This window comes from Biomphalaria glabrata, chromosome 11 (assembly GCF_947242115.1).
Source record: "Biomphalaria glabrata chromosome 11, xgBioGlab47.1, whole genome shotgun sequence".
Classification (NCBI taxonomy): Eukaryota; Metazoa; Mollusca; class Gastropoda; family Planorbidae; genus Biomphalaria; species Biomphalaria glabrata.
In genome coordinates, this window is record NC_074721.1 from 17,300,171 (window position 1) to 17,325,317 (window position 25,147).

A 25,147-nucleotide genomic window follows, 5' to 3' on the forward strand; every position below is an offset into this window, starting at 1 on the left:
AGCACGCTAGATACGTTTGCGATGCATAGACCTGGATAGGTAGACTGTAGTTCAGCTGAAAGCGCACTGCGCTCTTGTAAAGCGCCTTCAGCATGTCTGCTCTTACACCCACTCTGTTCCAGCTAATCCATGTGACGGATCGGTATATTGCTCTCTGCAAACTGCACCGCACGACACCATCAACTTAAAGAGCTTGACAACTCAAGGCTCCACAATAACGTAATGGTTTTAATGTTCAATAAATCACAGCCAATCATGGGCGTAACCAGGATTTTTTTTCGGGGGGGGGGGTATTCTCCCCGCCCCACTCCCACGCGGAAAAAAAATTATATATATATGTGTGTGTGTATGTGTGTGTGTTTAACATAATTAATCTTTATTACATTCTGACCCTTTCGGAAGACGCTTATTGTGCCCTAGAATAGGTTCTTCCTGGAATTAGTGGAAAACTTGTAGACTCCCCACCCTTGCTAGCAAGAGGTCTGGGGAAGCTCGCAGCGCTCCCCCAGCGCGGGGCGAAGCCCCGTCGCCGAGCACTATTTCTGGTATTGAAAGCCAGTAAAATGCATATTCTGAGGTATCTACAGTGCATTATCTTGCTATTAAAAAGTTTTATTTCAAAAACCTAATGTGCTATTCTCACTGACTTAGACCCTCTCGCGCCGTTCGGCGCATTTTCCGTCAAGCTGTTTCCGCAACTCTTATTATGCGTAATTCATTTTGTCGGAGAACATGTCCCGCAAAACTTCATGCGACGCTCTGTCACAACCTTACTAAGGGTTCGACTCCCAGTTCGGCATATGATTTCTTTGATTTAGACCCGATCTCTATAACTGACTCCTAAAATCTGTCTTAGCCATCTTTGTTGAGCCACATTTAGTTTTTTTCAATTTCGGCAGATGACTATTCACACTTTATTAATGGAGCACAGCCACTAGTAGAAATTTGTAACCTCTCTTTACTACGCTCTTGGAATTACATGCCTGTATTTCGCTTTAGATTTTATATCGAAAAGGAAAGTTTTATCGTCAAAATGATCTATTGAGGGGTTTTAAACTAAAAAAAACCTCTGGAGTTTTGAGTGTGTAATTTGCTTTTTTTATGTTGAGAGAGGGGTTTATCGTAATTTTTGGAGGCGGTTTTAAAGTCAAAATCTTCCTTAACTGTTTTCTTGGAATTTGGGGATTGTCGTTTGCATTTTTAGCGGCCCCCGTAAGGGGAAAAAGCCGCTATTAGGTTTGTGCAAAATGTCCGTCTGTCCGTCTGTCCGTCTGTCACACTCAGATCTCGAAAACTAGAAGAGATATGAAAAATATTATTTCATCATTAAATCCGGCTTGAAAAGTTTAGGTGCAACGGCTACTTTTGGTTTTCTAAAAGCAAACCGTTTAATTTATAAAATTAATTATGCAAGCGATTTTTTCATAAAAATACACCAATTCTAAAACAATTACGTAAATGTAAGGGAGGCAATGTTACAATATGCTAACAAAGAAGGACAATTTTTGTGTATTTTCAGTATCACTAAGTCAAATATATTTTTAAAATGTACAGGAAATGTTTACAACAAATACAAATAATAGTTAAAGACGTTTTTTCTGGTCAACTAGCTGCTAAAATTAAAAGAAAACATTTCTGTTTGTTTATAAAGGCTAATAATGCACTTTGTATGTAAATATCACGCACATTTTTTTAAATGGACTTTTTATGCAGCGATTTTCGTGCAGTAGCGTAACGTTTTTTAAAAGGTAAAATAAAGGTTAATCAATTTTTAATAACTTTTAGTTGTTTTTTTTTATATCAAGATAACGGACAGACCGACTGACAGACAAAACGCAAAAACAATGTGGCTTTGATCCTTTTTAAATAATATCTATTAGAACTCAGTGCACCAATGTCTATGAACCCTCGTTAAATATCTCGTGTAAATAAAGACATTTTTTTTTTATGGTACCGGTACTAGCCTATTGTGAGGTAATGGAATTTTTTTTCTTTGACGTCATATGAATGGACTCTTTAAATGTAATGTTAAAAGAACGCACTCGGTGCACCAATGTCTATTAACCCTCGAAAAAATTGCTTGTATTAATGAAAACATATTTTAGTCTAACTAAGCCGTGTGACGTAGTGTTTTTTTTTCCTTTGACGTCACATGGAATGAATTCTTTAAATGAAATGCTAAAAGAACGTACTCGGTGCACCAATGTCTATGAACACTCGAGAAATGGCTCGTGTTGATAAAGGTGATTTTTAGTCTAGCTAGGCCTTGTGACGTAGTGTTTTTTTTTCCTTTGACGTCATATGGAATGAATTCTTTAAATGAAATGCTAAAAGAACGCACTCGGTGCACCAATGTCTATAAACACTCGATAAAAGGCTCGTAATGAAGAAGGCGATTTTTATTCTAGCTAGGCCGTGTGACGTAGTGTTTTTTTTTCCTTTGACGTCATATGGAATGAATTCTTTAAATGAAATGCTTAAAGAACGCACTCGGTGCACCAAAGTCTATGAACACTCGATAAATGGCTCTTATAGATGAAGGCGATTTTTAGTCTAGCTAGGCCGTGTGACGTAGTGTTTTTTTTTCCCTCTGGCGTTATATGGAATTAATTCTTCAAATGAAATGAAAAAAGAACTCGGTATAGTAATGTTTATTAAGCCTCGTTATGTGACTCGCGTTTAAAAAAGGAATGATATCTTGATTTAGATCTAATCTAGATTTTTTAAACTAGATCTAGATTTTTATTACAGTATATCTAGATCTGGATTTATATTCTAATTAAAATTATTTTAGAGTCTAGATCTAGAATTTCTAGATCTAGTTTAGACTAAAATAGACTAGATTAAGATGTAGAATTTCAATTTCTAAACTTAAAGTGTAAAAAAAAAAGTGTAGATTTTCATTTCCAAACGTTTTGATCAATATTGTAATGTTTTAATATACTAAAACTAATCTACTATTTTTTTTATTAAATTTAAATTTAAATTTACGGCAAATGAATCTTTGAAACATTATTACTTTTGACCATCGGATGGCTGCCTGGTCGTGCGGTTTGCGCGCTGGACTGTCGTTCAGATTTATGGATGGCCCAGGGTTCAAACCCTGCCCGCTCCCATCCCCCATCGTCCTGCGGGAGGTTTGGACTAGGAAGTAATTATCTTCAACTCTGAAGGAACATCCGAAACGTGTAAAACATTTTACATCAAAATTAAATCACCTCTTGAATATTATTTGCGAATATGCAGATCCGACAGGGATCCGACTTCGACGGGGGCCGCCTCTGAGTTTGTGTAACACAAACTCTCTTTGTAATCTTGTTTTTGTTTTGTTTTGTTTATAGAAGAGGGGGATTTAACTGCAAAACTCCTGGTAGGGGGGTTTAAACTCAAAACCCCCTGGTAGAGGGTTTAACTCAAAACTCCCTCGGCTGTGCTGTGGTAAGTGATGATTTAGTATTAAAATCTCACCTAAAATAAACAAAATGAAAACAAAAAATCAGTCACTGAATTCCGTCCCCCCCCCTGGGGGAATTTCATTTCGGGGATGGGGGTTGAACTCCACCCCCCCTGGCTACGCACATGCATCCAATACTGTACAATTAGCAACACGTAACACGAGACTGTACAAATATTTCTGCGTTAACAACCGTACCGCCGTATCAACTCTTGCACTGGTCTCTCCGTCTCGTTCCGGACTTGTACTGGGCCGTCGTACTGAACCGTCTTGACTGTGACACCTCCGCTCTTTATATAGGGTCCCTGCTGGTCTTCTAGAACCGGCGGAACGTCTATCGACCATTCTGGTTGATCATATGACTACATCCCTCGTGACACTCCTAAGCTCTATTTACCACACAGAACCGTCGTGGCTGACCGCCGCAACTCGTCACAGTTGACCACTCGTCTAGCGCTGGCCTGGGGCGATTTGCGTCGGCTGTCGACACGCACCACTGCCCCAATCTGTGTCACCACCAGGTTTATTAGAATACTATTAAGGTGTACGATATAAAAAACAACAACTAATGCCTCAACGCGAGAGCCAAGTCATCAATAGATCTATAATCTATTACATTCTAACATTTAGTATCCAGCCAAGTCTAATTATTAAGCTTCTTATGATTCACCTTTCATAGCCAACCGATCAATACAAAAGTGAAATAGTGACAGGCCTTTCAACGCTAAATGCAAATTACACGCGAACTTAACGAGTTAGATACACACAAGTAAAAGAAAACGATTGGTTAGGCTCACAGCGCCCCCCCCCTCCCCATGACGAAAATCAAGTGACAGATGATGAATAACAAGAATTCGGAAACAGCAATTTAATATAAAGATGTATCGAAATGCGGACTAAAGACTAAAGTACTTACTGACAATATAGGGCCATAAAACCAATGACAACCACACTAGGGCCTCCGATCATAACTAAGTATGTCCATTTTTCACCTAGAAGAAAAAAAATATAGGGAGTTTATGTTACTTAAAAACTCGTTGGTGGCTCTGTTTGGTCAATCTTATTCACACATTACGTTACACACCAACACAACAATGCATACGCAAAGTTAGATTTTAAAAACAAAAGTGTATCCTTTTTGGGAACACTTTAGTCCAATAGCGAACCAAATAGAGTGGGTGTATCTTGAAGACTTTTTTTTTTTTGGGACTTACCGTGGCAGGTTCCTTTCTTTCTATCATCGCAGTCTCCCCAGCATTCTCGGAGACAATCTCCAGAACAGTCTGGACCGAACTCAAAAGCAGCACATTCTAAGGAGAAATAAGAGAATGATGTAGTGGTGTCTAAGACTTAATAAGTAACCTGGAACCTAGGAGGACATGGATTTCAAAATAGCTCTAACGATTTTTTGAGACATTTGACAGTTCATGTATATGTTTAGACAAAAAAACAACAACAACACACACACACAAAGCAAGCAAAATAAAAATAACCCTTTTCAAATAAACAAGGCTTATCTAAGGGAAAGAACTCCGCAATTACAATGATATCTCTCAACAAATGTAGAAGTTATATTCCTTATTCGATATCACACAAAATCATTAATTAACAATAGACAAATAAGTTGGTTTTATAATTGATTCATCTTTTGTTAGGTAAAGTTTCAAAAGTTCCCCTTTCAGACCTTGTGGTCTATGGGGCAGATGGTGTAAAGGTCATCTGTTTCTGTGGCTAACGGTAAACGAGTGTGCCATTTGGCCATGTAATCTTTAGGTAACCTTGCTTTTGCATCGTATTTCACTTTGCTTTTCATCGGTAGTTCGTTGAGTAATGTCTCTGCATTTTCAGCTACCGATGGTTTCAATAGTTTGGGATCAGTTGGAATGATGTCCCTGAGTCTTCTACTCATCAGCAGTTGTGATGGCGAATAAAGCAGTCCGCTTATCGGAGTATTTCTATACTCGAGCATAGCGAGATATGGATCTTTCCCACTTATGTATGCTTTGTTGAATATCTGCTTTACGATACCAACATACACCTCACTTTGTCCATTTGATTGAGGGTACCTGGAACTTGATGTTATCTTGAAACCCCATTCAGAAGCAAACTCTCTATATTGATATCTGTTGATTGGCATATTGTCGCCCACTATTTCTTCTGGTATGCCATGTCTAGCAAAAATACCTTTCATGCCCTGATAACACATTCTGCTGTTTTGTTCTCCAGTCGTTTTATTTCAGGACATTTGGAGAAATAGTTCACAAACGGCAAATAGTCATTGTTTCACCATTCAAACAAATCTGTCGCAACCTTTTCCCATGGTCTGTCTGGTACAGCATGAGGTAGCAATTTTTCCTTCACATTGTTTCTTTTGAACGTTGCACATGTTGAGCATTTCATTATTGTCGAAAAAAATATCTTTGGACTATCCTAGACAAAACACACTCTGTCTTGCCTTCGATCTGGTTTTCTCAACACCAAAATGACCTATGTGCAACTTGTCGAGAATTTCATTTCTCATACTTGAATGAATTATAATTCTGTTCTCATAAAACAATATTCCATTCTCTTCATGAATAATGTCTTTAAATGACCAATACACTTTCACTGTTTCATGAATTTAAGTTTTTATCTTTGGCCAACCTTCTCTGACATAATTAATTACAAGTTTCAATTTAGAATCAGATTCACTTTTCCTTCTAATTTCAATAATCTTCTGATTACTTTCCGGAAACTGCTTTTGCGCTATGAATTCTCATGACCATGTCATCGTTTGAATTGTATTGTTCTTGACCATTGATGTACGCACGCGATAACGTATCAGCTATTTGCATTTTTGAACCTGGAGTGTAAGTTACTGTTAATTGATATCTCAACAGTCTTAACATCATCAACTGAAGTCTTGGTGAAATCTTGTGTAAAGTCTTCGTCACAATAGTTTGCAAAGGTTTGTGATCTGATTGTACAGTCACAGTTCTTCCAAAAATATAATGGTGAAAATATTCAGCTACAAACACTATTGCTAACATTTTCTTTTCTATTTGTGCATATCTGCACCCTGTTTCTGTCAATGATCTTGACGTATACGCAACAGGTTTGTCTTCTTGCATTTAAACATGCTCCCAACCCTTTAGAAAAAGCGTCACTGTTTTTTCAGGGTTAAACAATTGCAGAACTGGAGCTTCACTAAGTGTTTTCTTTATTAGTTGGAAAGCATTGTCTTGCTCTGCATTCCACTGCCACAATACATCTTTCTTTAGCAATTCACGCAATGGACTGGTAATTGTTGACATGTTTGGAATGAAACTTGACAGAAAGTTCAACATTCCTAGCAGTGTTTGAATTCCTGTTCGATCTGTTGGTGCTGGCATCTCCATTATTGCTTTGATTTTAGCTGGATCTGGACGAATACCATCTGCTCCAATTTGTTTTCCGAGATAATTAACACCAGAAAGTTTATATTGTATCTTGTTCTTGTTGAACTTTACATTGTTCTTTCTAGCTCTCTCCAGAACATTTTCAAAAATTTGATCATGTTCTTTTTCATCTTTTGCTGCAATCAGCATGTCATCTGACATGATATGTACACCTGGGATGTCTCCGAATACTTGATAAGCACGTTTCTTCACTAGCTGAGGATATACCAAAAGGCATTCTCAAGAATCTGTATCTTCCAAACGGAGTATTGAATGTACATAAATAAGAGCTTGGTTCATGCAACTCAACTTGCCAATATGCATCCTTTTGATCAAGTATACTCAACACTTTTGCTGCTCCCAGTGAACTATTGATTTGATCAAATGTTGGTATAGTGAAATGTTCTCTCATTAAATATTTGTTCAGTTCTCGGGGATCTAAACACAACCTCAAAGAATTATCTTTCTTCTTTGCTATAACCAAGTTATGAACCCATTCTGTTGGTTCATCCACTTCTGTGATCACTCCATCTTGTTGCATTTGTGTGAGTTTTCTTTTCAATTCTTCATAGAGTGATGGTGCAACTCTGCGCGCACATTGAATAACAGGCTTTGCATCCGACGTCAGTTTAATGTGATTCTTCATTTTGTATGTACCGAGTCCTTCCAATACTTCCTTATATATTTTCATCAACACTTGTGGAACTTCATTTTGTTGCTTGACATCGTGTACTTCGACATTTCTCTTTGCCTCAATTAGTTTCAAAGCAATAGATGTCTTCAGACCTAGTATAGGATTTATACTTTTCTTGATCACGTACATATCATCTTTAACTTTTACATCGCCGACTTTAAATGTGACCGATGCAACTCCCTTCAGTTCTAATGCTTCATCCCCTAATGCTCGTAGGGTAGTATTTGAATTATTTAACTGAGTATCAGTTTCTAAAGTGTTCCACGTTGACTCTGATATCACATTAGCTTGTGCTCCTGTGTCAATCTTCATTTTGACTATTTTTCACATAATATTGACATCAACCATCCAAACTTTGACATTGTTACCAGTACCAATTGCCTCAAACCACAACTCATTTATTTGGCTTGCCTGACTTTCACCTTCCAGTGAATCAACAGCCTTGAAGTATTTCGAACGACATTTTACAGCGAAATGATTTTTCTTTTTACATTTTCGGCATGTCTGTCCAAATGCTGGGCAATTGTATTTTCCATGAGATCTACCACAAGATCTACAATCTTTAATGATACTTGTTACATGATTCTTTGCCATTTTTCCCTGTGAGGTTTTGATTGGCTTTCTATCTTATGTCTTCTTTAATTTATTAGCAGCATCCAAATGTAGTCCTTTCATATCTATCATTTGGTTCTGTGTATGCTCGTCAGCACGAATTATGCTTGCTGCTTTCTCTAAAGTTAAGTCTACATCTCTCAGAAGTCTTTCTCTCACTCGATCCGACTGTATGCCACATACCAATCGATCTCTGATGAGTTCATCTCGAAGGTTGTCAAACTTGCATTCTTTTGCCAAATTCTTTAACTCAGTATAAAACTGTTCAAACGTTTCTCCGTCTTTCTGCTTTCTTGAAAAGAATTTAAATCTGTCATACACAGTGTTGGACTTAGGCAAAAAATGATTCTCAAACCTTTCAATTACTTTGTCTACAATCTCATCTTCACATACTTGAAAAGTATTGTAGATGTCTCGAGCGGTTCAACGATAAGGTGTAACAATAAAGCTTTCTTCACTGGCTCGGTCGCCACGACCATAAACAGTTCAAAACTTAGTCTCCATTTTTTCCATCTTTCAGATAGATTACCGTCTAGTGACAACGGTTTAGGAGGATCGAATAATTCCATTATTCGTACAGATTCTAGATTCTATGTCTAGATCTAGATCTAAACAAAATGAACTAACAACACCACAAATAAAATGTACTTTTAACAATTTAGAAACCACTAGATCTAGATCTACCTGTTACCAGCACTTTAAAGCAATGTGACACTATATTTGACATCTAATCTAACACCAGATCTGACACAAGATCTGAAACCAAATCTGACACCATGTTCTGTTGTCACAGATTAATAATAAATTGCTGTAGACGTTATTAATTAATAATGATAATAACGAGGCTGACTTTATCAAGGTAGACATATATAATTAACTTTTTATTTCCGTCCGATCCTTTGCTTTCGCACAAAACATAAACAACAAACAAATTACGTAATATCAAATAATATTAGCACAGGGAGTGTATGTTAAAAAAGATGGTTACCTTTACTGCAACTCAGTTTAGGAAACTTAAAGCCTTCGTTACACGACTCACACTCTCCTGTGAACTTGTCGCAGTCCTGGGCACAGTTTTCACAATCCTTGCGGCAGCCATAGCTCCATTTATACTCTGGACATTCTGAGATTCATTCATGTATGACAGACACAATGGGCTCCTTAATTTGTCTTTGCAAGGACATCTCAATTACATAATTTATATTTAGACACAAAAAAATATACCTATTGGAAACCCTTCTAGATCAAAGTAAAAACAAAAGATACTTAGGCCACGAGGCCTTCATCATTTACAATCAAACAAAAAAAGACAGAAACAACTCCGAAAAGTCTTCTCTTTCACTTATCTGTCCTGGTTGTTGTCTATGGAGGCAGAAAAGAAATGAGTTGCGCTGATGTGAAAGCGCGGGAAATCAGGAGGCGAAGGAGGAGGTACACTGTAAGAGAAATGGGAAACAAACGGAATGTTTCTCATTTGAAAGAAAACTGTCGGTTGTTGATCCCGTCTGGGTGAATGGTGCCTGACATCCGTGGCATTTTACGTCTCGAGACACAGACAAAACAAACAAACAAAACATTTGAGTATGGTAGATGAGGGGGTTTAGAAAATAAATTGACTTAGTAAGTCTTTATGTTGTAAACATTTTTAGTTGCATTTATAATTTTAATGTATAATTTCTGTATGATCTGTAGAGTATAGACTAATTATAATTTGTGAACACTGGTAGCAGTTTTAAATTTAAAAAATTATAAACATATTGGCAAAATATTTTCAATTTGCTCATTTCTAATGTTACGAGTTAATTTCGTGACCGCATCAATATCTGAGAGGTCTAAGCAAGAGTACAGTTCAAGGAACTCTTTCACTCATTGGCGGCTTCATTTACTTTAGTTCACTTTATTTCATTGATGATTTCCTAGACGTCACTTCACTAGCGGATCCAGAAATTTGGAGTGGGGGGGGGGGGGCGATTTTTTTCCAAACCCTAACCCTAACCACTAGCGGATCCAGAACTTTGGAGTGGGGGGGGGGCGATTTTTTTTCCAAACCCTAACCCTAACGCCGAGTAAACCCTAACTTTATGCATAAACCTGCGTACAGCATATATATATATAACATATATATATATATATATATATATATGAGAATAAAATAGAGCAGTGTTTCTCAACCTTCGGCGAAAAAATAAAAGTCATGTTGAGGCCTTTCTCTTGCAAGCTTGGGGGTCTGGGGGAGCGCTGTAAGATTCCCCAGTGGGGTTCGGGGCGAAACCCCGACGCCAAAAGCGTTTTCTTGCATTCTTCACTGAAGAAACGCATTCTCTTGACCTTAAGCTCATTTCTCATCCTATTATAAAGGACCTTTCGAATAATGTTGAAAAATATTCTAATATAAATTTTTAGGCATTTAATACATTGCAAATAAAACCGATTTGTTCCTTGAAAAGATAAGATACCCCACATCTTTAGATTAAGACTTTGAGGATCGCCGCAGAAAAAAAATTGAAGCATAAATTGTGAGTTATAGTCCAAAACTTATTTATCTAGAAAAATATCAGATTGAGTAAAGGTTGGAAAAAGGCGACTAGGAAAAGATTTTCTGGGTTTAGAGCTCATCTCAATCGTGACTTTTGTACTGAAATATTTTGTTTGAATTATAACTTTTCCAAAGCAAAGTCTTTAAATAATTAAGATAAATTCATGTGAAATTACATAAACTCTGTCTGGAAAGGGGAGGGGGCGATAGAGTGAAAATGATTAATCCTCACTCCTTTTTATAATTTCTGCTAATGATTGCATTTGGAATTAAAGAATAGGGTTGGGGCGACTCGATATAAGAATTTAATTTTATAGCATGTATAAATTATATTAGTGACAGATTTTTTAAATTTTGTAATTTCTTAACTATAAAACAGAAAGAAAAAGTATTGGTTTGTCCCATGGGGGGAAGGTGATTGCATGTATTGCCCCTCCCACCTGGTACAACCCTCTTTCATTTTATTTACTAATGATAAAATTTGAGATTAGAGTGTGGTGTGACATAATATACAATGGGTTCACGTAGTTTATATTATATACATATTCAACTAATTTTGCAATCGCCCCCACCCCCACCCCACCGAATCGGCAAAATACCTGAATATATATGAAAATATAAAATTTATGTATTAATTCAACTAATTTTGTTCACAAACTATGATTTCTCCGAAAAGTAGGACCCCCCCCCCCCCCCCACTCAAAGGGTTTAGGTGGGAAGGGCAGTAGAGGTATTCGATCCCCACCCCATCGCCAAACAGGGTAACGACATAATATAAAGATAGCTTAAAATACCAATAAAAAGTTTTAATCATATAGATATTCAATTGATTCTGTTAGAAAGCTGTGATTTCTACATATAAATTGGACCGCCCCCCCCACTCGAAAGTTTAGGGGGGGGGGCGGAATTGATTCCATCGCCCCCTCCCGACCCCACCACATCGACAAACATACTAGGGGGGGGGCGAAATAATCTAAATATAGGTTTAAATATAAATAATTAGTATATATTATTAACATAAGTAATAAATTCGTATACAAATTGTGTGAATTCTATACTAAAATTCGTCCTTGGGGGGGGGGGGAAGGGGTCGGCCGAGTGGGGAGGGGGCGATCGCCCCTACCGCCCCCCCCCCTGGATCCGCCAGTAGCCCTAACGCCCAGTAAACCCTAACCCTATGAATAAACGTACATACAGCACGCACGAACACGCACACACACACACACACACACACACACATATATATATATATATATATATATACATATCATTTCTCAACATTCGGCAAAAAAACAAAACAACTGGGGCAGCGCTATAAGGTTCCCTAGTGGGGTTCGGGGCTAAGCCCCGACGCCAAAAGCGTTTTCTTGCATTCTTCACTGCAGAATCGCATTCTCCTGACAAGTACAGCTCATTATTCATCAATGGAGTTCGGGGCAAAGCGCCGACGCCAAAAGCGTTTTCTTGCTTTTTTCACTGCAGAAACGTATTCTCCTGACATCTACAGCTCATTATTCATCAATGGAGTTCGGTGCTAAGCCCCGACGCCAAAAGCGTTTTCTTGCTTTTTTCACTGCAGAAACGTATTCTCCTGACATCTACAGCTCATTATTCATCAATGGAGTTCGGTGCTAAGCCCCGACGCCAAAAGCGTTTTCTTGCATTCTTCACTGCAGAAACGCATTCTCCTGACCTAAAGCTCATAATTCATACTATTAAAAAAGGACCTTTCGAATAATGTTGTACTTGAAAAATATTCTACTATGAATTTATAGGCCCATAATACATTGCAAATAAAACCGATTTGTTCCTTGAAAAGATAGGATACCCCACATATTTAGATTTTGGCTTTGAAGATCGCTGCCGAAACAAAATTTTTTTCGATAAATAGTATTTAAGAAAATAGAAGTATAAATTGTGAGTTATAGTCCCAAATTTATTTAACTAGAAAAATATCAGATTGAGTAAAGGTTGGAAAAAGGCGACTAGGAAAAGATTATCTGGGTTTAAAACTCATCTCAATCATGACAGGGCAGTACATGCAATCGCCCCCCCCCCCCCACCCCACCGAATCGGCCAAAATACCAGAAAGGGAGCGACATAATATCAAATGTATATATTAATTCAACTAATTGTGTTCACAAACTTTGATTTCTCCATAAAAACGGAGTCCACCATAGAGATTGGTTAAAATATCAATAATACATTTTGGCTATATAGATATTTAATTGATTTTGTTATCAAGCTGTGATTTCTACAAATAAATTGAAAGTTTGGGGGGGGGGGGGGGCTGGATTGATACCATCGCCCCCTCCCGACCCCACCAAATCAGCCAACATACTAGAGGGGAGGGCAAAATAATCTAAAAATAGGTTGAAATATAAATAATCAGTATATATTTTTAACATAAGTAATAAATTCATATACAAATTGTGTGAATCCTATACGAAAGTTCGTCCTAACCCGTACCGCCCCCCCCCCCCGGATACGCTAGTGCGTCACTTTGCTTCCTCAAATATGTCTGACCATTTGGTTTTTCCTTAGAGTGACTTAAGGCCAATAAGGTCTTTAAAAATGTTGAAATTATCGTCATTTTTTTTCTAATAACGGAAAGCTTAAGTAGGTAACATAAAAATATGTCCAACACCAGCGAAAAGAAAAAGCATACATATCATAGCACATAATCCATTGCTGATACATTAAACCTATGTATTTTGTATTAATTGGTCAGATTAAGCTTAAAATCATTTTGCTCAATTTCAGTGTCGTAATAGCTAGTCAATGTAATTCTTGTGAAACTTTTTTTTCTTAAAATTCGTAATTATTATTTTTGAGAACAAGCTTTTCTTGATTTTTTATCTGTGGGTGAACTGCGCCATTTGTAATTGTGCAATGCGACACTTTTGGCGCATGCGTCATAGGTTGGCCATACCTGCTTTAAGGTGTTAAGAGAATGCTGTTTTTTTATTTTCCTGCCTGGGTTTCCAATGTAGGCTAAATCATTTGACACCTTTCAGAATATCATGGCATGTAAGAGTTGAATGTAACGTTGATCTTAAATGCCATTTTAAGACAAGCGCTAGTGGGTGTAGCAAACTGTGTGTTTGCAGGTCAGACAGTTACGTCTTTGACCGGGCCAAGTGCCAGGGCCATTTCAAATGTTGATATGTAAGCGCACTATGTCTCGTCGCCTAAAACTAAATACTAGTCTATTTTTTGAACTGCTGAAATATATTATATACTTATATACATCAACTTTAATAAATTGTGCTTATTAATAAGTCCTGCAAAATGATGGTAAAGTTATGAATTTAAAAAAAAGGCCCTAAAACAATAAGACCTAAAACAATAAGACCTAAAACAATAAGACCTAAAACAATAAGACCTAAAACAATAAGACCTACAACAATAAGACTTACAAAAATAAGACCTACAACAATAAGACCTACAACAATAAGACCTACAACAATAAGACCTAAAACAATAAGACCTACAACAATAAGACCTACAACAATAAGACCTAAAACAATAAGACCTACAACAATAAGACCTAAAACAATAAGACCTACAACAATAAGACCTAAAACAATAAGACCTACAACCCACGAGAGCAGAGTGGGTAAAGTGGCAGGAGGGTGGACTGAGAAAGGTGGCAGGAGGGTGGACTGAGAAAGGTGACAGTATGGTGGACTGAGAAAGGTGGCAGTATGGTGGACTGAGAAAGGTGACAGTATGGTGGACTGAGAAAGGTGGCAGGAGGGTGGACTGAGAAAGGTGACAGTATGGTGGACTGAGAAAGGTGGCAGGAGGGTGGACTGAGAAAAGTGGCAGGAGGGTGGACTGAGAAAGGTGACAGTATGGTGGACTGAGAAAGGTGGCAGGAGGGTGGACTGAGAAAGGTGACAGTATGGTGGACTGAGAAAGGTGGCAGTATGGTGGACTGAGAAAGGTGGCAGGAGGGTGGACTGAGAAAGGTGGCAGTATGGTGGACTGAGAAAGGTGGCAGGAGGGTGGACTGAGAAAGGTGGCAGTATGGTGGACTGAGAAAGGTGGCAAGAGGGTGGACTGAGAAAGGTGACAGTATGGTGGACTGAGAAAGGTGGCAGGAGGGTGGACTGAGAAAGGTGACAGTATGGTGGACTGAGAAAGGTGGCAGGAGGGTGGACTGAGAAAGGTGGCAGGAGGGTGGACTGAGAAAGGTGGCATGAGGGTGGACTGAGAAAGGTGACAGTATGGTGGACTGAGAAAGGTGGCAGGAGGGTGGACTGAGAAAGGTGGCAGGAGGGTGGACTGAGAAAGGTGGCAGGAGGGTGGACTGAGAAAGGTGACAGTATGGTGGACTGAGAAAGGTGACAGTATGGTGGACTGAGAAAGGTGGCAGCAGCTTACACTTTTCATAGTAAGAAAAGAAATGTACATTGTATTTTGACAAATCTCACTACTGTATAGTAACAAAAAACACCTTCACTACTTTTTATTAATAAAGATCATCTTCACTAATCTATGGTAACAAAGACCACCTTCACTAATCTATGGTAACAAAGACCACTTTCACTACTCTATGGTAACAAAGACCACCTTCACTAATCTATGGTGACAATAAACAACTGGACATTGTTTCTCACCTACAGGGCACAGTTCATTTTCAACGTTGCAGCCTCCATGTTTTGTCTCATTTGCGAGTCCCAGACAGTTTTCACTGCTCGGAGTTGGTTTATGACATTGTCTGAAATAGGAAATCAACATATAGGTTCAAGTTTTGGTTTATTGCATTGTAGAACAGCAATTCCCTTTTTGTTATATTTACACCAGAGGGAGACATATCTTTATGTGCCATTACCCCTAACAAAACAAGGGCAAACAAATTATTCGATGTCATACCAAATAAACGTTCACACAACAGTTTCACGTACACATTTGTTATGTTAACATTAAAAAGTAGGATTTTATTCAATGATGTCATTGTAAAGGGAACAAAATAGATTTTGTGTCTCTTTCTGTGATCGGTGTCTGAGCCTCTAAATAGAAATGCTCGGGGGGGGGGGGGGGGGGAGAAACGTTTCGTTTATGTCTTGCTATAATGTTTTGTTTCTTGACTTTTAAAGATCAGATCTCGGACTGGCGGACATCTCACACCCACTGCCTACCCTTGAATGGTAGCCTACGCCAAATTGTAGGATTACAAATTGTGAATTGCTGTTACTGACCGTGTCCTGTACCTGTCGGTCGCGTTACACTCTCTTGGGCAGGTCCACTCGGTCCATTCTGACCATGCTGACATATGAGAGCCTGTAGAGGATAGAAACATGCAAGCTTTGAGGGAGACCACGTCTTTTCCTCAGATACTTTATAATAAGTCAATCATCCTGTATTGCTTTATCTCTAAGAGTAGTGATGTCCGACAGCGGCCCGGAGGTTACATCCGGCACATAATGCGCCAGCCCCCCCCCCCCCCCCCATCACCTCACGCTATTCATGAAACCTCAAAGGCTTGGCTCTATCGGACTAGACTGCTACTAGACTATCACTAGACTGTCAAACTACACAGGCCATTATCTACGATGGCTCAAGTGTCACAAGACTATCCCTAGACTGTCACTAGACTATCCCTAGACTATCCCTAGACTGTCACTAGACTATCACTAGACTATCCTTAGACTATCCCTAGACTACTGCTAGACTGTCCCTAAACTGTCACTAGACTCTCACTAGACTATCACTAGACTATCACTAGACTGTCAAACTACACAGGCCTTTATCTACGATGGCTCAACTGTCACTAGACTATCACTAGACTATTCCTAGACTCTCACTAGACTGTCACTAGACTGTCAATAGATCATGATAAGCATATAGGATTTGTATATAGTTCTTGGGAAGAAACAAATTTCCTTTTTCATATCAAACAAAATAAACAATTACCAATAATTAATTGACTTGTTGGTTATTTTTAAATTGACTCATATTTTTTTTTAGGTACATTAAATAATTGTTGAAAGATTTAACTTGATGCGATAATGGGTGTGGGAGAAAAAACGTGTCCAATTATCTAAAGGGACAAAACCAGGCATATTTATCAATATATGTAAATATATTTGTTGATATCAAACAAAATAACTAATAACGCGTAATTAATTGACTAACATGTTAATTTTTTTATTGATTAGGGTATTGTCCACGCCAATGAATAATTGTGGAAATTTTTTTATTTGATCCGAGAAGGGGTGTGGGAGAAATAGCCTGTTCAAACTTTTTAGCAGACAGACAGATTTTGTTTAGCAGACAGACAGATTTTGCGTTTTTAAAACAAACAATTAAAATACAGTAAGAGAAAATGAAGAAAAAGACATATAGAAGACAGGGGGTGTGTGTGGTTGTGGCGATATTATAAAACCAAAAGAAAAACAATAATCAAAAAGGAAGATCGGGAAATATTTTCTAACAAATATACAAACACATAACGTCAAAGGAGTTATATGAAAAGATCCATTGATCGCTGTTACCAACGAAAAAACAACTGTACTACAAGCTAAATAGTACATAAAAAGTGTAATATACTTTTTAAGTTCATATCTTATAAACAAGTTCATATTATGTATTGACCTATTTACTTTTTGTTATAAAGGGAGGGAAAGAACAAAGTTTCAAATAGAAGAAGATAGTCATGGGTTACGTCCTCTAGTCCTTCCCTTATGATCATTGGACATGGTTCAGAAATTCTTATCATTTCCGCAAGTTAAAAATTCCATCGGTTTTCGTTTGCAAAAAAAAAAAAAAAAAAAAAAAAAATAAATCACAAAAGTGATATGTTGACACCAGTAAAGTTTACTTTAGCAGACTACATCTCCTTGAAGAAATATTTTCAAACTCGATCAATGTATAGGCAAGACTACTTACTCTCCCTTTGTTCTTTTTCTTTTCGCTGCTCTTCTGTTTAGAAAATAATATAATGAACAGACATCGAATAACAAAACAAAAAAAAAATCTTAACAAAAACATTAAAAAATAGTTGTTTTTTTTATTAAAGAGAATACCTCTTTTACACAACTAATAAAGCATTTTTTTTTCTCTTGAAAACTAAAGAATGTTAGATTTTAAAAAATAAAAGATTTTTTTACCCAGCCCAGTCCCCCTAGAAAGAATCCTGGTTAAAAGAATGTATAAATCTACTAAATCTTATACTATTCCAATAATAGTACATAAGATTTAGTGTTAGAAGATAACTAGCAAAAATATTCCAGAAAAATAATTTACTAAACTCTTGAATCTATGAAGCCTTACATTCGGGGATTTCCCGAATGCGATAGTCCTTTCAAAATCGATGTTGGATTTAGACCTAGATCAATTTCTCTAGCCAAAATTAAATTTATGTCCAATGAGGTAGTAATTCTTTTCTTAGCGATACACATTAAACTATTAAATTTCTAGGAAAATCGTAAGAGCTGTTTTGAGATCAGCGTCCAGCTTCCACCGTCTACCTTCCTTCCCCCCTCCATAAAATTCTGCCTTGAAGAAAGGTCTTGTCAAAAGACATATTGCACGTAGTAGGAAGAGAATGGACATCCTAAATCTTAAACAAGAGCATTGACAAGCTGAGGATATATGAGTTAGATTAACGCCGTCAAACCAAGCAAACAATACAAGCCTATATCTATGTTGGTAGAAAAGCAAACGTTTCACCTTCACGTATCCCTTCATATGTTGGACCGTTGAGGCACCACACAAGATTTGTCGACCGTCTTTTTCCATTCCTCCCTGTTTTTTGCCTTAGACAGAATCTCTTTCATTGACAGGTCTATACATTATGCTGTGTTTCTATTGGTTTCTCTTTCTGCCTCTTCTTTTTTTCCTTGTACTGCTCTTTGGGAGCCCTGAGGACCTTGTAATATGACCATTGAGTTTAAGTTTGCATTTTTTGACACTAGTTAGCAGGTCATCGTGTGCTGCAATCGCTGTAATAATCCTGTCTCTAATCTCTTCGTTTGTGATGTGGTCTTTGTATGTGATACTTAAAATCTTTCTGTAGCATCTTAATTCCATTGCCAGGGTCCTCCTCTCTAGTTCTGCAGTCAGCGTCAAGACTTGCAAGCAGATATAATGTGGCCATGACCAGGGCGCGCATCTATCTGATTTTGGTGTCGAGGTCTAAGCCTTAATCTTTCCATATTTTTTTTGAGTTTTGCAAGTGCTGCTGTGGACTGTGCAATTCGGACCAGTAGTAGTTCAAGTTTGGTTCCCTCATCTGAAGATTATGGTTTAGTGTTTTATACATAATTGCTAATTTATTTTTAAGTCTTCTACCCAGAAGGCTCTCTAGATTTAGTGATTTTACTAAAGGTGTTACTCTAATCAAATGTGAATATTTGTTATGAATCTCACTGTTATATTTTGTGTCCGTTCCAGTTTCTTGTTTTCTTGAGTTGAGGGGCCCCAAACAGAGGATGCATATTCTATTACTGGCCTAACCAAGCTTAATAACAATAATAGTAATAGTAATAATAATAATAATAGTTTTATGTTCTTATTTGATGTATTGAAATTTCTTATAAAAGCTCTAGATCTAGATAATTATTTGTAGGCCTATGTTCTATCTCTAACTTCTCTTCTTCTTTCTAGCACACGAATTGTTTTTATATAAAACGTTGCACAAATGGACTATCTTAATAGAAATATGCAAAATATAAATGGTTTTGTATGCTATGCCTTTATTTTGGTTACATGAAAGGTTGGTGTGAAATATACCTGATATATACCTGTCAAATCCCTGAAGTCTTCGTCAACTTTTCCGTCTCGATCGTTATCTGACAAATAAACATCAATTAGGTAACTGCGTGACATCAAGCTACTAGGTAACTGAGTGTGAGGTAACATCAAGGTATTAGTTAAATGTGTATGGGATAACATCAAGTTATAAGGTAAATGTGTATGGAATAACATCAAGGCAAGGTATTAGTTAAATGTGTATGGGATAACATCAAGACAAGGTATTAGTTAAATGTGTATGGATAACATCAAGGCAAGGTATTAGTTAAATGTGTATGGGATAACATCAAGACAAGGTATTAGTTAAATGTGTATGGATAACATCAAGGCAAGGTATTAGTTAAATGTGTATGGGATAACATCAAGGCAAGGTATTAGTTAAATGTGTATGGATAACATCAAGGCAAGGTATTAGTTAAATGTGTATGGATAACATCAAGGCAAGGTATTAGTTAAATGTGTATAGATAACATCAAGGTATTTGTCAGTTATATTTGTATAGGATAACATCGGGGTATTAGTTAAATGTTTATGTGATAACATCAAGTATTAGTTAAATGTTTATGGGATAACATCAAGTATTACTTAAATGTGTATGGGATACCATCAATGTATTAGTTAACTATGTATGAAGTGACTGTCACATACTGCCTATATAAAGTTATTGCCCTAGCTGGTTGTGAAGGTTCTTGTCTAGGAGGTTAGATCACTGGGAGCTACTCCAAGCCCTAGTTCAGTCTCTTGACGACAGGGAGATCTTAACATGTAATAATGGGGCATAATTATACTCTCCGAAGAGATACAACTCAGAACTTTATAGTCAATGAAACACAACGTCCAACATTGACTATGTTTGATAGGAAAAATCTACCACTAAATAAGTACAACTCTCGATTATAGTCTCCAACACTGAAAATATCCACACTCTCTTTCATACAGAGCCCAGTCACCAACTCCACATGGACCTGTTAACCACAATCTCACCATCTCGTGCAAGCTATGGTAGATTGAAACAATAAATTTAGCCCTATCATTGTAATAAGAAACACAGTTAATAGTAGACAGTAAGTTATTATGTAACTGGCCATGACGTAATATCAAGGTTTTAAGTAACTAGATATGGGGTAACGGGGGCAAGGTGGCAGAATGGTTAAGCGCTTGGCTTCCAAACCTGGTGTTCTGGGTACGAATGACGGTAAAGGCTGGGATTTAGAATTTCGGATTTTTAGGGCACCCTGAGTCCACCCAACTCGCTTTAGTTATGGAAAGTAAAGGCGTTTGCTCCTTGTGCTAGTAGAGGTCCAGGTTACCGTCCAGGTAAGACTAAATTTTTATTTGAGGCCAGGACTAAATATTTTGAGATCATAGACCTATTTTCTAGCAAACTTAAAACAGTTTATGTTAAGAAAAAAAATGCAAGTATTGTCACAATTTAAGCACTAAGGAAAAAATCTAAATAACAAATTTTAATTTCTTTAATGATGTCTAAAGAGGTAAATATCTGTATGGACTTTGTATAAGTAAACAAAGAAGCCATTCCATTTCTTCTTATGGAATATGTTCACTTATTATTTCGGTGAATGAAGACATTATTTCCGTAGAGATCACTTCCTCAACTCTCACCTTTTTGATCGTAATATTCTTCATCAATTTTCCCGTCACAGTCATTGTCTAGAAGATCATCGTTCACTGGTTGACTTTTTTTGCAGTACCTCTGTTTGTGGTGAGACATGCTTGTAAGATAATGGTTATGACAACGTTTCTTGATAGACATTTATATGCATACAATGTCTTGTCAGATATTTATATTAGGAGAACTTGGCACTAGATTAGTGATACATATATTAAAGCCCTAGGGCAGCCGGTCATATCCGGCTAGTATATTTATATGAGCATTATGTCTTGAAAGTATGAAAATGTAAAATAATGCCTTTAAAGTAACAAACATTTTCGCTTAGATCTAATAAGTTATTTCGTTACTTTATCTGTCAGCTGAATTAGGGATACCGCTATGCTAAGCTTAAATCCACAATAGACTTCTACTCGTCTTTAAATCTAACGTAATCACAATGTTGGATACAATGCGCTGTGTATATCACAAATAGGCATATACAAATACGCTCGGGCTTTCAGTGCAAACTAAAAAGTGTATTAATAACAAATCTGATTATAATATAATTCAATGAACAGTATATGAGTAAAACTGTTATAACAGAGCTTAATAAAATTATTAGGTAGGAAGGTAGACAATGAAGAGACTCGTTCGTTCCTTACTCGGTCAGACTATATCAACGCCACTCATTTATCAGGAAACATGAAAAGGATCAAGATGCCTGTGTAGTAGCTGAATGAGCTCTTTATGTTGTGTCTGTTCTATTTATGTGAATGTTTCTGTTGTGTTGTTTTTACATGAGACAAGAGTCCTTGTAATCAAAACAAATTTCCAAAAGATCAATATAGCAGTCTTAGTCTTAGACTTAAAATTTTGCTAGATCTAGATCTACAAACAATTTTTTTTTAGTTCTGTGTGGTTTGTTCGTCGGCTCGTCCCGTTTAGATCTAAAATAAAATATTGAAATCCGACATCATGATATTTTAGACATTTCAAAGTTGTAATGGAACAGCTAGCCTACGCTTTCTTTCCTCTTCTTCTTCGTTCTCATTGTTATGTTGGAGTGTTCAGATGACTAGACCAATACATGAGATGAACTGCGCAGTGGTTTCCTAAGCAGGGAGCTCTCCATTTAGGTTTTCTTTCTATTGGGGTGATTTGGGGCCAATGTCTTATACGGGCCTCTTGGTAAAGAGAACAGTTTTGGTGGAAAGCAAAAAGTTAATTCTTTTTAAAATTAACTATGCAAGTGATTTTTCATAAAAATACATTTTTACATCTATTCGCTATTTAGTTAGGGAGGTTAGTCTTCAGCATATGTAAAAGTAAAATAATAAATGAAAAATAGATTGTATTACAAAACTAAGTATTTTGTATCCTACTAGTTCCTTACATTTCAAACAAAATGTTTACTTTGGTTTTAAAAGAGAAATAATCTATTGAGTATGCCAATAAGTCATGTACAATTTAAAGCAAGAAAAACATAAAAAATACTTTTCTAAAAAATGCAAAGCTGTTAATAGACATGCCTTAAATCAATTAGTTTGGATCGATCATGCAACTAAATTTGAAATAGATCTAGACTGACAATAAGAAATCTGTGCGATTAGAACTATTTACCAATCCTTTTTGTTTAGCGTCTTTCATTATTTTAGCTTTCTCAATACGCTATGATCCTACAGTTAGGAAAATGGGGGAGGGGGGGGGGGAGAAAGAACTATCTGGATAAATGTTATCGGCATTAAATTATACAAAGTTGTACGTCTTGAATTTCAACTCAGGGCTGAGGCCTGCTCAAGGCTGAGGCCTGCTCAAGGCTGAGGCCTGCTCAAGGGGACGTATACCACCACACCAGTCAAGTACTAATATTTATGCAAGCAGTTTTTTTTTAAACAACTTCAGGGGATGTAAGTTTTCTAAAAAGGTCACAGACTTCTTCATTAATAACTCAAGCTTTATTCATGGTGCTAACAATTTGCATCTAAGGTCACAAGTGAAAAAAATATCAATGGCTCATATATATTTTCTATTAATTAACTTACACATTGAATGAAATATTGATTCAAATGTTGTTTTAAAAATGTGAACACAATTTGAATTCTTGAGGCAATAGCTTAACTTCTGACAGATTAGGGGTGAAGATTGGATGAATGTGCGAACAGTAGTATCACATTCAGATTTGAATCGGATGCGAACAGCATAGTACACCATTACCCTGTACCAGAAGGCCTACTAATCCTGATAATAATATTGGCCTAGATCTAGATCATATCCTACTTTGTACACTGGCAGTGTACGTTTTTCAAAAACTTATATAAAAAAAACTATTAAAGTTTTTTCTATTTTTTCTTTTGTTTTCGTTTAAGAACATGTTTGTCTACGTTTGACTTTTACAATTGCGTTTTATTATTTTATTGCGCTTGAAAAAGACAACATTGTCAAAAATTGAAAAAAATGAAACCTGTTCGGAAAATGTAAGTAATAACACATTTATATAAATATTTTCAAATAAAACTACTTGATTTAGAAACATAAAGTATCCTAGTATTATAATTAATTAATAGATTTAACATTTATAGCATGGTCTTTTCAAATTTTAATTTTTTGTAACGTACACTCCCAGTGTACATGGCAGGATATGCCATTGTAGGAATCAATTACTGATATATGAATCAATATAGATCAAGACTTCATTTAAAACATAGATTTGTTTGTTTTAACCAATATTATCATATATTATTGCTATACATCATACACACCCTTATAATTGCAAATTATAGAACTAATTATGATGATTATAAGGTTATTATTTGAAAAGATATAAACAATAATATAATAATTCCTTTTATATATTTTCTTTTGTTTTGTTTTATTTTACTTCATGCAGTTCTCCTAGGCTATAGTATTTTAACTGATTACTTAGAAAAAATATTTGTCCCATTAGCAAATTATAATCCTATTGATGTATGGTTATTTGAAAAAAAAAAATAATAATAATTATAGATATTTATAATATTTTTTTAGGGTCTCAAGTAAATATTAACAGTTCAAAAGGTCATCATTAAGAATCAAGATGAGAACCTGGTATCTAATAGTAAATAAATGAATTAGACAAAAGCAAGATTGAGTTTCAATGACATTAGAATCTTATAATTTGTTATTAGGTCCTTGTGTTATATCATAACATAATATGATTACCTCTATGACACCGTTATTTATCATGTATACTTATTTTTACAATTTAGTCACAATTTAGTATAGCTAATTAGCAGAGCTAATATCACAAGGGAATTGAGTCTATTGACTTTATCAAAGCTAACAAACTTGAAAATGCCAAAACTATGACTGCGACCCAATGAAAAGAATTCAAAAAAAAAAAGGAATTTATGATTATTACATAACTGATAAGCATATGAATATACGAATATACGAGCATATAAAGTATGTTTGGTTCAACCGCACTTCAAATATTAAAATCTTTGCTTATGGACATGATCTTTGAATATCTCACTATTGTATTATTATTTGTTGTTGTAAAAAAATATATCTGGATAGTACTGGTTAGTACCATATAATGTTGTACATTTGATGCCTATTTTTTTTACTATATTGTTATAATTTTTTAGTAAAAAAAAAGCATTAAAATATACTTTTTTTTTTGCATAAAATGCTTATTTGTGTGTTTTTCAATGTTATTAAATAATCTGTTTTCACTTAACGATTGTAAAAAAAAAATAACTTTTTTATACAATGTTCCTCACGGGGCCACTTCCTGCTATGTACACTGCCAGTGTACATCTCACAGAATCGTTACTATATGGAATTTTTCAAAAATTCTTTTTGCAGTGTCTTAGTTTGACCAATAGAAATTGATATTTAATAGAAAATTTATACTTAATGCAGTAATAAAGTTTTGGTAGTAAATGGGAAGATTCTGGTCTAGATCTAGATTCTATATCTAAATTCTAGATCTAGTCTATATTGAAGATCTAGTCTATTTTTAGCGGCCCCCGTAAGGGGAAAAAGCCGCTATTAGGTTTGTGCAAAATGTCCGTCTGTC

General features: G+C 36.2%; 1 protein-coding gene across 1 annotated transcript in view; it reads right to left on the minus strand.

Moving 5' to 3' along the window:
• The window catches only part of LOC106054901 (uncharacterized), a 59,649-nt gene that overhangs the window by 3,576 nt on the left and 30,926 nt on the right, over positions 1 to 25,147 (minus strand). The window contains exons 12-19 of the mRNA XM_056004981.1: positions 21,099 to 21,189; positions 19,466 to 19,513; positions 17,610 to 17,642; positions 15,920 to 16,001; positions 15,338 to 15,438; positions 9,165 to 9,299; positions 4,669 to 4,764; positions 4,371 to 4,446 (exon numbers count right to left, since the gene is read on the minus strand). Coding sequence (XP_055860956.1) covers positions 4,371 to 4,446; positions 4,669 to 4,764; positions 9,165 to 9,299; positions 15,338 to 15,438; positions 15,920 to 16,001; positions 17,610 to 17,642; positions 19,466 to 19,513; positions 21,099 to 21,189 — 662 coding nt within the window. The remainder of the gene's footprint in view (positions 1 to 4,370; positions 4,447 to 4,668; positions 4,765 to 9,164; positions 9,300 to 15,337; positions 15,439 to 15,919; positions 16,002 to 17,609; positions 17,643 to 19,465; positions 19,514 to 21,098; positions 21,190 to 25,147) is intronic.